The sequence below is a fragment of the Spodoptera frugiperda genome, chromosome 25 (assembly GCF_023101765.2).
Source record: "Spodoptera frugiperda isolate SF20-4 chromosome 25, AGI-APGP_CSIRO_Sfru_2.0, whole genome shotgun sequence".
NCBI classification, from domain to species: Eukaryota; Metazoa; Arthropoda; class Insecta; order Lepidoptera; family Noctuidae; genus Spodoptera; species Spodoptera frugiperda.
Window position 1 is genome coordinate 8,505,482 of NC_064236.1, and position 15,577 is coordinate 8,521,058.

General features: G+C 37.9%; 1 protein-coding gene across 1 annotated transcript; it reads left to right on the plus strand.

The window, feature by feature from the left end:
• Nucleotides 1–145: 145 nt before the first annotated feature.
• LOC118267734 (uncharacterized) lies at nucleotides 146–11,518 on the plus strand. The gene is made up of 7 exons (XM_050704503.1): nucleotides 146–4,595; nucleotides 4,961–5,120; nucleotides 5,694–5,872; nucleotides 6,646–6,837; nucleotides 7,466–7,587; nucleotides 8,466–8,598; nucleotides 10,336–11,518. The coding sequence occupies exons 1-7, from the start codon at nucleotides 244–246 to the stop codon at nucleotides 10,517–10,519; spliced, it is 5,322 nt and encodes a 1,773-aa protein (XP_050560460.1). The 5' UTR covers nucleotides 146–243; the 3' UTR covers nucleotides 10,520–11,518.
• The last annotated feature ends 4,059 nt before the right edge of the window (nucleotides 11,519–15,577 follow it).

Below are 15,577 nucleotides of genomic sequence, written 5' to 3' on the forward strand. Positions count from 1 at the left end.
TGAAGGTACCTTAATTTAAAAAGTTGTAGTGAAAAAAACCTGCCTGGGCTGTTATTATCTATGGCTGTAATAGAACTGTTTGCTACAAATCCTCATTTAAGTAAAGAACACCAGCTGGTCTGTCAATGTCAATTTGTTTTTATGTTTGATGTAAATTCATTATTTGTTTTATATACCTACATTATTGGTGTATTATATTGAGTATTCTCTTGTATAAAACCCGTTAATTTATTCGTAACGTCCATGGCGCCCAAAAAAGAACCTAAAGTTGTCGAGCCACCGGATGAAAACGCTTGGAAAACAGTAATTCAAGAAGCACCGATAGATGACGAAACTTTTGCGGTTAAAGTAGTAGTACTCGAATCTGCTGGTAGTGAACAAGAACGGATTTATCTCAACAAATTTGAAATATTTGCCGCTGAAGAAAAGCGATTTGTCATCAAAAACATTTGTAAAAGTGAGACAATATTTATGATTAATCAATTAGGTGCGGAAAAAAAAGTTAAAGATGAAAATCTTAGAGTTTTTGAAGAAGCTCAGTCGTATCTGAAAGATAAGAAAGACATTCCATCAGATATATTATCTTTAGTAATTAAACATCTTATTATGAAAATGAAAGACGAGTATCTCTATATTCAACGCCAAAAACTTGACGTTAAGCTTGGCATGCAAAGAGAATCTGCCACTATGCTCGAGCCAGGAGAAGTGAAGGGTACTGCAACTTCAAGATCACGCTTAACCTCCCCTCACAGCAGGAGTCGAATGTTGAAGGAAGGCGACGGCGACAGTCGTCCGGACAATAAGAAATACAAAACCCAACTTAGAGTTAGGGGCGAGGAATGGAGAGATAAAGTATACGTTGACGACTATCCGACCGACGGACCCAATATTTATGTTGCTATAACGGGATTTGTAGACCCTTATCTACCATCGTGGTTAGTTAAAGCTAACATACCATTGACAGCAATAGTGCAAGTAAGAATAGATCCATTGAACACTTCAATACCGTCCAGTTTATTACGAACCACAAAAAGAGGTCAAAGTCTCACTGAAATATTAACTGAAAAATCTATGAAATTTTGGGAAGAGTTACAGTCATTACGAATTCGAAAAGAGACTGTTGACTGTTTTAAGGAGACTGCTTTTATTGTATTTTCTCCTCCGTATTGGAATTCAGAAAATCTGTCTGGAAATCCCGATAAAATATATGACGAACTGTGTTATCTAATGTATGACATTCAGGATTTATCTAGACAACATATTCATTACAAAGAAAACATGGACCTTATTAGTATACCCGTTGACGTTGGCAATGCGCGTCTCAACAGACAATATGAACAACAAATTTTTGACTTACCTCTGGAATGTGTGACCATGTATACATTTCTAGATATTCTTCTTCAAACAGCATGCAACCCTCAGGATAATGATGATGAGACTAGTAGAAGTTCTTTATCAACAGCTGTTACTATGAATCCCTCACATCACTATCATCACAAACATTTGACTGAAGAACATAAGGTTAGCATTTCTGAACATCTAGTGAACAACCTTTTCAACAAGTTATGCAATACGGAGGCTACTAAAAAAACGTATCGCTTAACGTACGGAGAAGAATATGAAAATCAAAAAGACCCTATTGTGATCGATTATGGAGATTTCGTCAAATATAACACATTTCAAATAGGAAATATAAATTTGGATAACATTGTTTACTCCTCCTTGCTTGGTATGCCGACAAATAATTTATGGAACAATCAAAGTCGACCAGACGGTGAAAACGAGGCCAAAATTAATTTTCATGTGAATGTTTTATTATCATGTTTTGACAGGGAGGACATTGAAACGGCCGAGTTGAATAGATTGGTAAATATTTTAGCTTGCCGCAAATTGTATAACCATCGAAGTTCATTAAAGAAGCGGCATTTACCGACGACCACTCTAACAGAGTTTAAGAAAACCTATTTAAAGCGTAGTCTTGTTGCGGAACCTCTGCCTGCATGTCCTTCTTTAGCTGCTAGCGGCCATAATCTATCTCCATCTTTTCCGTCTATGACAAGGAGCGAAAATGATTATGAATGCGCATATTCTCAAGAAGACCCAGATCCCGAAATCCGTCGATTAAAACACCTTTTCGATTGTCCAGATATTAGTGGATTAGTCACAGCTGCTGAAATTGAAAATAAACAACCTATCTCCAAGCACAATATTATTGACGATTATGACTTTTTTGAAGATCTTTCTGGAACCTGTGCTTTTCAAATTTTACGTGACGCGTTTAACAAATTCAACTGTGTTGACTATAAATATTGTGAGGTTACTGATTGTTTCATACTCATGTTTTTCAATAGTCACGACAAGGAAGGTATAGCGCGTGAAGAGTGGCGATGTCATTTACCGACGCCGCTTTGCTTGCAAGATTTTTTTGATTTTATTCTAGACGAGCATTATGACTGGATACAAGCTGAAGAGAAAATTTATGACGAAAATCTTTTATCCAAGGCTAGGTCAGAATCTAAAGATGTGATTGATCCTCTAGCATTAAAATCTTGTTTATCAACTACTGATGTTGAAAAAGAATTGTTAATGGATGGTTCTATAAAACAAGACACCCTTAAAAAACGCCTTCTTCAAGAAGCAGCAGAAGATGCTCTCCTTAAAAAATCAAAGTCACAGGTTTCCGTTAATTTGCTCTCAAAAAGTAATACTAAACTTAAGACGACTTCATCACAACGAACAGTTGGACATTCGCAGAATGAAAATGTAGAATTGCAAGGGTCCACTGACACGAGTATAGAAGAAAAACCTTTCTTAGGTTATGACTTGGGAGACAGAAGAGTCGAAATTTTTGGTAAAGACGCTGTATTTTTTTCTAAAGATGGTACTAAAGTAACCTGTTTTTATACTTTGCTTATACCATATAATTTGGAATACATAGTCTTAAACATTTTACCTGGAAATAGTTACAATGAATTTTGGTTACATAAAGCTTTGGGGGAGGATGTTCAACCAAGTACCAAAGATGCTTGTGACTCGTTTAGAATAACAAGTAAAGATCAAGTTATGATGTATTTCAAAAAGCAAATATATAGTGTACCAATAATACCAGATAATAATACGGAAAACACGCAACCTACTGAAAAAAGAAGGTCAGGAATTGATAAAGAGAGCTCTGTGACGGTGCCACCGTTAGAAACTAAACATTACCACTCTCTTTATGTTACTTGGCCTAACGGCTTGATTACAGAAACAGTATATCTGCAAAATTCACCTGTACTTTCACATATCAAACTATATCACACTACTCGAACGCCACATCTTGATGAGGAAATGCGATGTATAAGTTTAAACGGTGAAGTAATTATTTTTAAAGAATCTGGTATAATTATAGTCCTTAAGCCAGACGGAACTTATATAAAATTAAATAAATATTATAAACGAATAGTCCTTCCTCCCGACCAGCAGGAAATACAAGATAATATTTCGAACAAGAGTAAGAAAAAAAGTAGGGCTAAAATAAGCAAAGCATCATCAAAATCGTCGGGCAGTCGGGTGAAAATGTCTGATGATAAACCAGTGGAAGATAAACCACTGGAATATGAAATTGTAGTTAACGATTTCGAAATCATAGAGACCACGGGTTTGAGACAAAAGTGCATTAATAATGATTCTTTTGACATAGAAAAAATGCTTATTCGCACGGCTTCTGATTACTGTGTGGGAGAAGTTTTTTCCAGACGCATGGACGGAACAAATATTTTATTAAACAAAGAAGGTATACAAATTGTTACATTTCCTGACAAAACAAGAATCATTTCCTATTACGTAATTGATGAGCAAGAAGTCTACCCAGAATGGACAGACGTGGAAATGGAGTACTTTGAAATGTTTGATCTTGATACAGTCGAAGACGTACGGTCTAAAGTGTCAGTTTCACAAAAAAGTTATACAGGTGGTCCGTACCCTGCAGGAAGCAGCGCTTCAACGTTTTCAAGAAAACTGGATGAGGAAGAGTCGAAAAATAAGGAACGAACAGATGGTTACATTTTGGTGCATATTGTATATTCAGTAGAACATCAAAATTTTAGTACTATCACAATAAATAATGTTACTGGTAAGGTATCCGTGGATTCACCGAATGAAACAACTGTAGCGGTAGATAAAAACAACAGCTACGAGATAAAATTAGATCATGCAACATCGGCTACTTTTAATGCAGATGTTTTAAATATATCTTACGAAGCCTGTTCTGAATGTAGCGCTTACACTCACTGCAACGTTAAAGTAATGGATAAACCTGAAGATCCAACAAATGAAGAATTAATAAAAAATAAACCAGTTTGGTTGAAAATGACTGATTCTTTTAAGGTACAAATTGTAGTAAATGACGAAGGTGCTATCAGCATTTCAGATGAAGCGACAGCTTCAGAGGATGAACGGGTGGAGAATTTGCCTAATGAAGAGGAAGGGATAAAAGCCCCAACTGAAACCGAAGAAAAAGATCCTGATGTGAAATCTGAGAGTTCCGTCGTTTCTCATGGAAAGTGCAGAGAGATGTACTTAGCTAAAAAGTTCAGATTTTTTGTCCTGAAACGGTAGGTCGACCAGATGATCTTTCATGTAAAGGTGCTCCCACACAGCAGTCATATAACGTTATACAACATTGTGTAACATTTATAATAGCATGTAACATACTCTACAACCACTGTTATAATTTGTTTAAACACAAATGTTATTGTTACACATTGTTATATAACGTTATATAACCGCTGTGTGGGAGCACCTGAAATAAAAAAGCTTTATAATGATGCATGCACGAGCGAGAACTTTTCTATTCGTTTACCGTGTTACACCTGTATTTATTTGAGAATAGGAAATTGAATATTGGAAACTCAATAATTTACATAATTATTGAGTTTCATTTTGTACGTATTAAAAGTTAATAGTTCTATTTGTTTAGGGACCTAAATTGTGCAGAGCTTCTCCATAGAGCATTACTGGATGAATACAAGCGTTCTTGTCGATGGCAGCCTTGGTGTTCCATCAATTATTACGATACATTTGGAGATCACAGGAACCTTGTATCTATTCTAACTCCGATCCATCGAACGGAAACTGAGGTTTGTTCACAAATGTATACATATAATAAAACTGTAACTGATCTGTGCACGGTAAATATATTTAAAAAAAACATAATGGGGGATTTTTATATACACAAGAGATTCCAAAATAATGCTTTACCATTTCTTCTGTTTAAAGACAAACAGTATACATATGTATATTACATACACGTATATATATCTCTATTGAGTAGCGTAAAATTGGATTTCTGTGCCGTTTTATTTAATTAAATAAATAAACAAGAAACTTCGCGTTGTCGAGCTATGGGTTCTACTCACACAGAGATGAATGAGCATTAAACACCACGCTTGCTCAAGATTTAAGTTGCTGCGTGATGCTATTGAAACCTTGAGAGTAAAAGTACTCTCAAGGTTTCAATCCGCACCTTCATACATCATGAGAAGCAGGTGTCTTAGCTTACGCTTACCTCCAGGCCATTACGTCATTAGAGACTACCTCACTAATTTTAGTCTTGAGCAAGCCCTACCTAAGTAAACAATGAGGAGGAACCTAGGTACGTCTCTATTAATTGTATTTAGTCAATTCTTGCGTTGCCTTTGCTTTTTTTACAGAAATGGTTGATGGAATCGAAATTGGCCAACAAACCCAAGTTTCTCCAATACAAAGACCTGAAAAAAGATTCTGGAAAAGGGTTTTACCACTGGATGAGACCTTACGAGAGATTTGTCGCTGAGCCTACAAGGCCTTGCAATGTTTTGCCAGATGGTCTCCCTAGAGCATTTATCCTTAGGTTTGTCCCATTTAGTTTAAAAGTCAGTGCTAGATCTCTCCTTCACATCGGAACGGAGTGACTCGCCATTTATACGATTAGCACGTATACGAGTTTAATAGCGGGAAATCGTTGGTACGTGACACGAACAATGTGCTACTAATTACGTACTAAAAATAACGCGCTATGAACTATTGGCTTTGTTCTATACTGTATGAATTGCACGCTACGAGCTATGCGCGATGCAAACTGCTTGCTACGAACTACGTGCTACGAACCATGCGCTACTAGCTACGGCTGTAGTATTTCGTCGTAACTGTAAAATATATTATAGATATATGTACTGCGCATGTAGGGTTATTAACTTAACATTAGATAAGGTCTGATTACTTTTGACAATGTGAGGCAAAACTAATGGTATCAGATTTCTCTATAATTATCCTTACCTACGTGTAATCGGTAGTTAATTAAATTACCTAAGCAACTTCAAATAATAATATTCCTTAAGATTAACTTTATTTCAAATGCTTTTATTTGTGCTGTGCTGCTGTGTCTAAAGTGGAAACTGAACTTTGGAGCAGACATCTTCTGATGTTTTGTTTTTATGTAGGTACGTTTAGTTTGTATGACCATAAAAGTTTGTAGTAAGGTTTGGTATACAGAAGCTTTATCTATTTTTAAAACAATAATAATACATCATCATCATCAGCCGAGAGACGCCCATTGCTGGACAAAGGCCTCCCCCTTAGATTAGTTTAATAATACATATCCAGATATAATTTGGTATCCATCAGGACTTTAGAACAAGAGTGGAATGAAACACAAAGAGAGGAGCTAGGAGGAGCGAAGGAGCTGATTAGAGCAGTGCTCCGCTACCGATGTATCATGGAGGCTGACAGCGAGACCATCCTGACCGTCCCTATCATAGACACCAGAGATGAAGACGAACGCAAAATTGATGACATCATACAAGCTCTTGCACATAAGTTCTTATCTATTTCAGATTACTTTTGCTTTTTTATATTTTTTTTCTAGGACTGTCTTTGCCATCTCGTCCTTCGACATTTTTCAAGTTCAATCTAGATAGTTAAATAATAATTTAAGTAAGTTTGTATTGTGTGGTCATGGTAAAGTAGTACAGAACATTTGTCTGTATCCTTTAATCTAAACTGACTGCACGGTTGGCGCGATGGCTGGGTTGCAGTGCAACGTGTAGCGGGTCCGATTCCCCCACGGAGCAACTCTGTGATCTACAAATTATTGTTTCTGGTCTGGGTGGCATGGGCGTGTGAAATTGTATGTCTGTAAACGCACCCAAGACACAGGAAAATGCCATTGCGGGGCAAAGTTTAAAAAAACATCATCCCGCGGATGTCGTAAGAACCGACTAACGGACTGCACCATTTATTAACAGATGCTAGGCATGAAAATTCTCTGATAAATATCCCTTCACTGTGATCTCCATGCCGCCAGACAACCTCTTATGTAGACGAGGCTCGTGGTCCAAAAGCGAAATGTCACAAGCTGTTGATGGAATAATGAATCTAGAGTTGTTAATTGTCGCAACGACTTGTTTATCCAGTCAGTACCTAATACAATTTTTTAATATCCTAGGATATACGAAGACCTAAGAGTTACAATGGCTGACGAAATTCAGAGACGATCTCGACCTTCCATCACTACGAAACCAGCTCCAGAACCCGAAGAATTGTCTGTTCTTGAAGAAATGGAAGAAGGTAGGTAATTTTATTATAACTTTCGTGAGACATACTAAATTAATTATTATCGGCTTACTCACGTAATGACTAGTTTCAAGCCATGCTAGAGGCTCATATTCATGAGCAGCATTCCGCGACACACGACGCGGCGATTGTCGCGCTGCTACATTACGTGAGTATGTCGATAACATAATAATTAATAAGATAGGTAATGTTATGGAACAACTGAATAAGGTTCCAAAAGCTAATGTTCTGTACCATAATCATGGTAATTATTTTACGAGTTATATTATTCCACGAGTATTTGCTTGTTCTTATTTGAGCCTGCTGGTTGAAATGCAAATGTATATAGCCATAAGGTGTTCTAAAACTATCTGCCACGGCTTTAATGAGAGGTAGCGATATGTTTGAAGATTACAATAGTGCAGAAATTTCCTACACCGGATCAGTTAATTCAATTTGAGAATATAAAGAAGTTAAATAAACGTTGACTCTACTCTGCATAACGTGGTTCGTAAATACGAGTTACGAGACAGTGAAAGAGCTTTTTCGTAACAAACAGACGCGTATATTTGCTTTGTATGAAAAAAAAAAAATGATGATTACCATCTGCGCCTGATCCAGTAGAGTCCCTGGTTTACACACACTTTCTCAGTTGCATCGAGTTGTTTACAATCACTGTTCAACGTAGACGGTCCCTTAAAGTATGAATGTGCCAACGACCTTCAAACCTTCAAGAAAAGAGCATACTCCTTTTTAAAAGGCCGACACCTGAGACTTCTCTTGTGTTAAGAGTGTCCATGGGCGGCGTAGATCGCTTACCATCAACTATTAAAAAAAATTCAACATGAAATTAAGGTGTAAGTTGATCTACCTATGTATTATCTAATATATAGATGAAGGAAGACACATAGAAGAGGAACGAGAGAGCTCTCTGAGGGAGGTTGATGAAGCTGAACACATGAGTCCCTGCCTGCAAAGATACTGGCGCCGCCGCAACGAGGAATACAAAGAAGAACAATTTTATTTGTAAGTCAATAATTTATATTCCCAATTTGTAGACCTGCTAAATAATGGTGTAATTATAACCACTTATTACATCATTACAGTTCCTATTATAGATTTATTTTAATCTAATGAGTAATGTGCGTCTAATGGCTGTTTACACCAACCACCTCTAAACCATATTTTAGCAAAAAGTTACTCAGTATAAAGAAGTCGCTAAACTAATCCCTTACTATAGCTCTTACCAGTACTGTGAAGTGTCACTTTTAGGTTGATGAAAACCAAAATCCCATTACATGTTATCTATCATTCATAAATTTTAAAAGACGTTGTTGAAAACGAGCATTACGTAGGTACCTAAGTTACCAAATACATAAGAATCGGTTCTAAATATATCAGCAAATTTGCTGAGAACTTAAGACTAATTAGTTACCAGTAAATACGAGCGAATATTTGTATTGACGTGGCACTAATTGGTTGTTAGTTCTGTGTAAATAACTAATTGGCGAAACTATTGGCAATCCGATAGAGATTGTTCTATCTAATACTTACCAAAATATATTTATTAACTAGCTTCTGCCTACGGCTTCGCCCGGGTTTCCGTGGCATAAAAAGTATCTTATCACCCAAGTCTGTTCATACCCTATCTGTATACCAAATTTCATCAAAATCTGTTCAGTAGTTTAGACGTAATTGATGGACAAACATCCAAACAAATAAACTCACATTTTATAATAGTAGTTGATTCTACATCAAATGTAGGCCACATTTAACTTATCAAGGAGGTAATTTGTGATAAAATACTTATTTATAATAGTACTGATATCTTAATTGATAACAATCGATGGCGCCTCCCTTGTATAGATACAGATGTAGGTACCTACAATATCAAGTGACCGGAGGTAATTAGTTACAAGATATTTTCGCAGTATTTTTGTATGATATTTTTCCTGTATAGGGAAAGCCATTGTCTACACATGCCACCGTGGTATGTCGGTTAACGGCGCATTCCAATAAACTACCGATCGGTAAATTTGCTAACGAGCCGTAGAATTTTGACATAAGCTCCATACAAAATGTGTCAAAATTCTACGGCTCGTAGGCACATCTACCGATCCGTAGTTTATTGGAACGCGCCGTTAGTGCGTAGCAGCCAAAATCTTTAGATATTTTGTATGGCATAAGCTGGTAAGCGAGTAGCCGGATCACCTGATGGTAAGCAATCGCTACCGCTCGTGGACACCCGAATCACAAGAAGCGTTATGACTGCGTTGCCGGCTTTTGGTGGTTAGGAATTTGAGGGTTATTGGGGTATTGGGGATTGGAAGATTGGGAAGGGGGATAATTGGGTTGTTCTTTCACGTCGGTTTTCTGTGAGGCCGTAGTATCACTCCGGTCGAGCCGACCTATTCGTGCAGAAGCATAAATTAGATTAAGATACGTTATTGATTTCGGTGGTAAGGCATTCCTAATTGCGTATTTTTCAATAGATTCTTTAGTTCCTCTCAATATAGAATGAATTTGAAAAGAAAGATTGAATAGAAAGTCCTCTTGGAGAATGGACAAGTACTTACCGACATTCTCTCAGTATTAATTTAGTCACTGTACATATACCCCTTATTAGATGGGATTTATACCACAAAATGGTGAAAAGTGGGTGTACAACGCACTGATATTACGTGCAGTAATGTGCACCTTTACCTTGCCCCCCAGGATAAAGGCGAGACGATACGAAGTTCATAACAATCTTTGTTTCTATAGGTACCTTCTCCGACAAGACAGTGTGCCCCCATACTTCCAAAATGTTCTTGGCGGTGCCATTTGGTGGGACGTGAACAACGCGACCGGTGACGCAGTCAGCATAGCTGAACGACGCAAGATGAAGTGTGTTTGTGCTCTCGAAGACGAAGCTACTGCCAGTGACACTCCAAATCCCTTCACGTAGACATTTTAAGTCTCTTAAGGTCCATCATCATCATCGACAATCCGTGAGAGTCTATTATTAGATCACGGGTCTCCTACATAAAAGAAAAAGGGGTTTGAGGCGTAATCTCTACGTTTGGCTGTCGAGTTGAAGTTCGCAGTTTCAATTAAGAGCTGATTTTTCCATTACCAGATTTTTATCGGAGAAATAATTTAGAATTTTTGACATGCACACTCTTTGAAATCCACACTAAAAACTTTGGTACCTATGGATTTTATTGAAAAATCTGTCTTAAAGTTTCCCACAGAAGCCTACCGCCCAGCCTCTGTTGAATATGTAGTCCCTTATCCGACTCTTAACGATTTACCTATGGAAAGCAATGATACTCTTATTAAGTAGGGATGTATTTAAGTTTAAATTATCCGTTTCCTAAGCATTAGGTGCTGATTTAGTTTTCACTGTTTATTTTCCTTATTTAAGCTCCCTAATGGTCACCGAGCGTCAAACTTGCTTAGGAACTTAATGTGTTTGTTTGTGTCGAAGATACACATTGTTAATTAGATTTCTCCTAAATCCTTATTGGCAATTGTGTTAAGATATATTCAATTATTGTGTTTTCGCACACTCTTATACTTTATCCAAGCGTTGTTTGTTTATCCGGAGATGCAGACTATCTAGCGGGTTTAACGGGGCTCCGGCTCGAAAACCAGGAGTAGGAACGTGGTGGTTTTTAGTCAGTAAGAGTCGGACACTCCCTTTCGCTTCGCCCAAGGCGGGAGAAGACATTGGACGAATTTCTCCTCTTATAAAAAGTGTTGTTTGTTTCAAATGCGGGATAAAGTTGGTTCTTTATATGAACCTGTGTCTAATGGCAACGATGATGATGATGAATGACATGATAACTACAATTACTTACATACCACATCAAGTATTAGTAGTAGGTTCTGAGGAGCTTTAGTTTTAGTAAATTATATTTTTATAATTCTTTGTTTAAATTAAATATCGTTTATTTTAAACTAACTGATGTCTTCGGATGTATTACATGGGCTGATAAGTCCAGGGTCTAATAAGAAAAGTACCACAAGAAGATTTATTACATTTGAAATTCGTTTAACATTACTTAAAATCATAAATACATTCTTATTTTTTATCAAAAGTGTTAATGTTTGGCGATCCACAGATTGTTGTTTCAGTTCTGATGGGCTATTCTGTAATTGTCAACTCGAAACATTCGAAGTGAGCTTGCTGTGCGCCATGTCATTGGTTGTGAGAATAATCTTCACCTTCGAAATTAATTGTCATTGAGTGTATGAAAGTAATAGAAGTAGCGTCATTCTGATGCACTCTATTACAACTTACTACGTCATACGAATTAACTGGGCAGTTTAAATGACAATGCCAGATCCTGCCCCACTTAATTTCATCAATGTACAAGAAATGTAAATTAATCAAAATTATGCAATCAAAATAAGTCCCTTGGTTACTTAATTATTATTCTGATAAACTTGCGGATAAAAATTAGGAAATAAAAATAATTTAAAATAAAAAAAAACCCAAGGCCTATTTCCTGCATTTATCGCGACCATCTGCGTTTCTTAGTACGCTTGCACAAGGAACAAAACGAGTCATTCAATAAAAAAAGATTTATTAATGTAATATGTACGGATTTTAATATGAATTTGGTTTTAATACATACTATTAGTTACTTAATTTATTTATTTTATAATATATATTATAATGAATGCATATTCTAATTATTATTTCGTGTTTGAACGTTAGTGATTAGATGTAACGAAACGTCATTGGCGTGCGTGCGTCAGTTATGTCCAAAAAGTCACTATTTGACATTCGCTCTGTCTGTTCTGTTTACATTGTTGTTTTGTTATGACTATGAATTAAAAGTAGGATAACTAAAGGCGATATTGGTGATGACATTCCTGCCTTTCATAGCTAAACACTCTATGATAGTATTGTAATAATATAAAGCACTTACTTTATTTATTTCTACCATTATAAATGCAATTAACCTAAACTGGTACCTAACCTAAATGTAATATTTTTTCTTAGATTTATATAGACACCGCAACTTAGTGATAACTTATCACTAATAGAGCAGCAAAAGAATGCTACATTTGGCATGGCTGTACACTATATTTTTTGATGGGGCAAAGCTGTATAGAGATTCTGGCATTGTCATTTAATCGAATCAAGAATAGATAAAACTGTACAGTTAAATCGTAAGGTGTATAGCGTGCAAAAATACTTATAATATCATACAATTTCCACAGCTTCTTCAGTCTTGTTAAAATTTGAACTAACTAAAAAAAAATGAGTATTTGTATAATGCAATAGAACTAGTGCTATTTACTTTTAGGCTCAGATCTTTTCAGCCCATGTAATTACAAGTAGTAGTAGCAATGTGTTTGAAATATGAGATAATAAAGATTTAATTAAAAGATTTTAAACTGTTGTTTTTTTACCTCTATCGTTACCTCTTTAGGTAGCCTATCGTACCTAATTGATGTGCGAGGAGTAGGACTAGGCTTAGCAAATGAAAATAACTTTCTGGAAAAGCAAACTTAGCTCCTCGCTAGTACCTATATTCATCAGACCAGGCTATGGTTAGTTGTCAACTTCACTCACGAGTTTTAAGACAAGTGATCGTTTTACTCGATCCAGACTCCTAAACATTCACGGCGTCCTCACCTACCGCCTGACGCAGGTGCTTACCGGACACGGAAGTTTCGGTTGGTACCTGTTTCGGATTCGGCGGGAGGAAACGCCCGGGTGTCGTCATTGCGAGGACCACCCGGAGGACACAGTGGAGCATACAGTAGCGGTGTGCCCTGCATGGGCTGAGCACCGCCGTGTCCTTAGGGATGTGATCGGCGACGGTGACCTCTCGCGTCCGGTTTTGGTTCAGGCCATGGTGCGGAGCGAGGGGGAATGGGACGCCGTCTCCTCCTTCTGCGAAGCAGTCATGCTAGCTAAGGAGGAGGCGGAGCGCGTGAGGGAACGATCCTCCTCACGCCCCAGCCGCCGCAGAAGACACTCCGGGCGTCGGGGATCGCGTGACGATCTCCGGCCACCGTAAGTGCGGGTCTGCGGACGGCGAGTAAGGGTAGCTCGCCGCCCGACCACAACCAGACCCGTGCGTACGGCGCGTCGCGTTCCGCGCGCGCCTCAAAGAGCCAGACCACCACAGATGGGGCCCAGTTGGGCTGATGCCTGATCCGGAGCTGCGGACAACGTAAAAGGTTACCGGGGCTCCGGCTCAAAGCAGGAGAAGGAACGGGGTGGTTTTTAGTCAGTAAGAGTCTGACACTCCCTCCCGCCTCACCCAAGGCGGGAGAAGTCATTGGATGATTTTCCCCCTCAAAAAAAAAAAAAAGACTCCTAAACATGAAATCGCATACCAGTTAAAGCACTGTGATTTTTAAACGATTAATCATTTATTAAAACTGGTACCTATCTTTTAAACCATCGAAACAATATAACTATTATAGGTAATATAAGTATTGTATTGTGAACTAAGTTGAAAAATAGTACCTAACTCTATGGAGATTCTTACTCATTTTTCGCCATTGGAATATTGCATTATGATTTTGAATTTTATGTTGGTATTAGCTAACCAAACCTTTTCCTTGATTTGAGTGTAGAGAAAAATATATACATATGTATGTTGATTTTGTATTTTGATTACATAGGCAAATTAACGGAGTTCTGAATAGCATTGCTGATTCTTATATTTGTAATGACTTTAAACATCTCAATATCCCATCAAGTCGAACTGATGAAGTTTTGGTTTACCTCCTGAAAATTGTGTAACGAGGCTTGTGTATTACAGATATTAGGTATGTTAAACATTATAACCCAAAGATTAATTAAAGAACCATTACATCTACTATCTTTTACAATGTGAGGTATTCAAGTCGTGAACGTAAAATCATCCAAGTGTCTACGTTTACAGACCTACTTTCTTATAAGTTTTTTTTTTATTATTTATACTGAAGAGCTATTTGAGACACTTGACATACCAGGAAACTAAAGTGATTTAAACTCTTCGTTCATTAATATTATTTAGTTGAAATATTATTGAGTTTATGTTGACTTGTTGAGTGAATCGCTGTGGTCTTGGAATGAATAATCGGCTCGTTACTCATTCGTACGTGTCGAGTATCGATGCTACTAAATTCCAGAAATAAACCTGAATTACGTAACTATGTTTTTTTACGCGTGACTTAAAGATATATTAGTGAGTTTATCTTGGTGATAGCGATTATCCGCCTAATGGTTGCTGCTAAGGGTCACTGATAGTGTGTACGGTCTCATCGCCTGGAAATCGGCTACAGGCGATTGGTGTCTGGGCTTGAGCGGTGTGGCCTCGCACACCAATTTGTGTGCAAACGAATGGCGGGAGAAGAGTATGTCAGTGCAGACGAATTCGTCAGTTGTTTTCCCCACCGCCTTTTCCGCTATGACGATGTCAGCCAGTGGCAAAGGAGCGCGGAGTGCGACGTGATTGGTTGCCGGCGCAACCAATGTGCGCGGCCGGTGCACGGCTGCCCTAGCACGAAAGGGACCGCAGCGACGCCCGGACTCCGGACAGTCCGTCCCGGGCCCTTGCGAAGGATCGTGTTGTTGACACGATTTGCATGTGTCGGAAATTGTTTGTCAACAAATGTGCTTTTCCGTTGCATGTGCAATTTTTGCGGACGGCGTAGACGTGTCACGTAAACTCTAGATTGTGTGTTCACGTGAGTATTTAATCTCCACAATATTTTTGTTTCCATGTTGTGACAAAAGATGGCGTTAGGTGTCGCGTTGAATGCTCGTGTCATTGGACTAGGTTATTGTGATCGTGTGTGTCAACCTTTATCAGAATGCGTGCACTGTTGTTTATTAGTTTTCTTACAAAAAGTGACTCATTACTCGGTAAGTGGCGCGTGAATTCAACTTGCTATCCGACAGTGGGGGTCTTAAGTTAGCAATTTGTGTGGGAAGTTGTGTTTGCTTTGGAGTATTATGAGATTGAGCTGAAAAGGAAGGGTGATGGTGAGCAATGTTACCACTTCAAAA

What these genes read in the sequence shown, in the direction of transcription:
- LOC118267734 (XM_050704503.1), top strand. Translation starts at nt 244, where the DNA reads ATGGCGCCCAAAAAAGAACCTAAAGTTGTCGAGCCACCGGATGAAAAC. An exon ending in AGATTTTTTGTCCTGAAACG is followed by an intron (nt 4,596 to 4,960) that starts GTAGGTCGACCA and finishes CTATTTGTTTAG; the next exon opens with GGACCTAAATTGTGCAGAGC. An exon ending in CCTAGAGCATTTATCCTTAG is followed by an intron (nt 5,873 to 6,645) that starts GTTTGTCCCATT and finishes GGTATCCATCAG; the next exon opens with GACTTTAGAACAAGAGTGGA.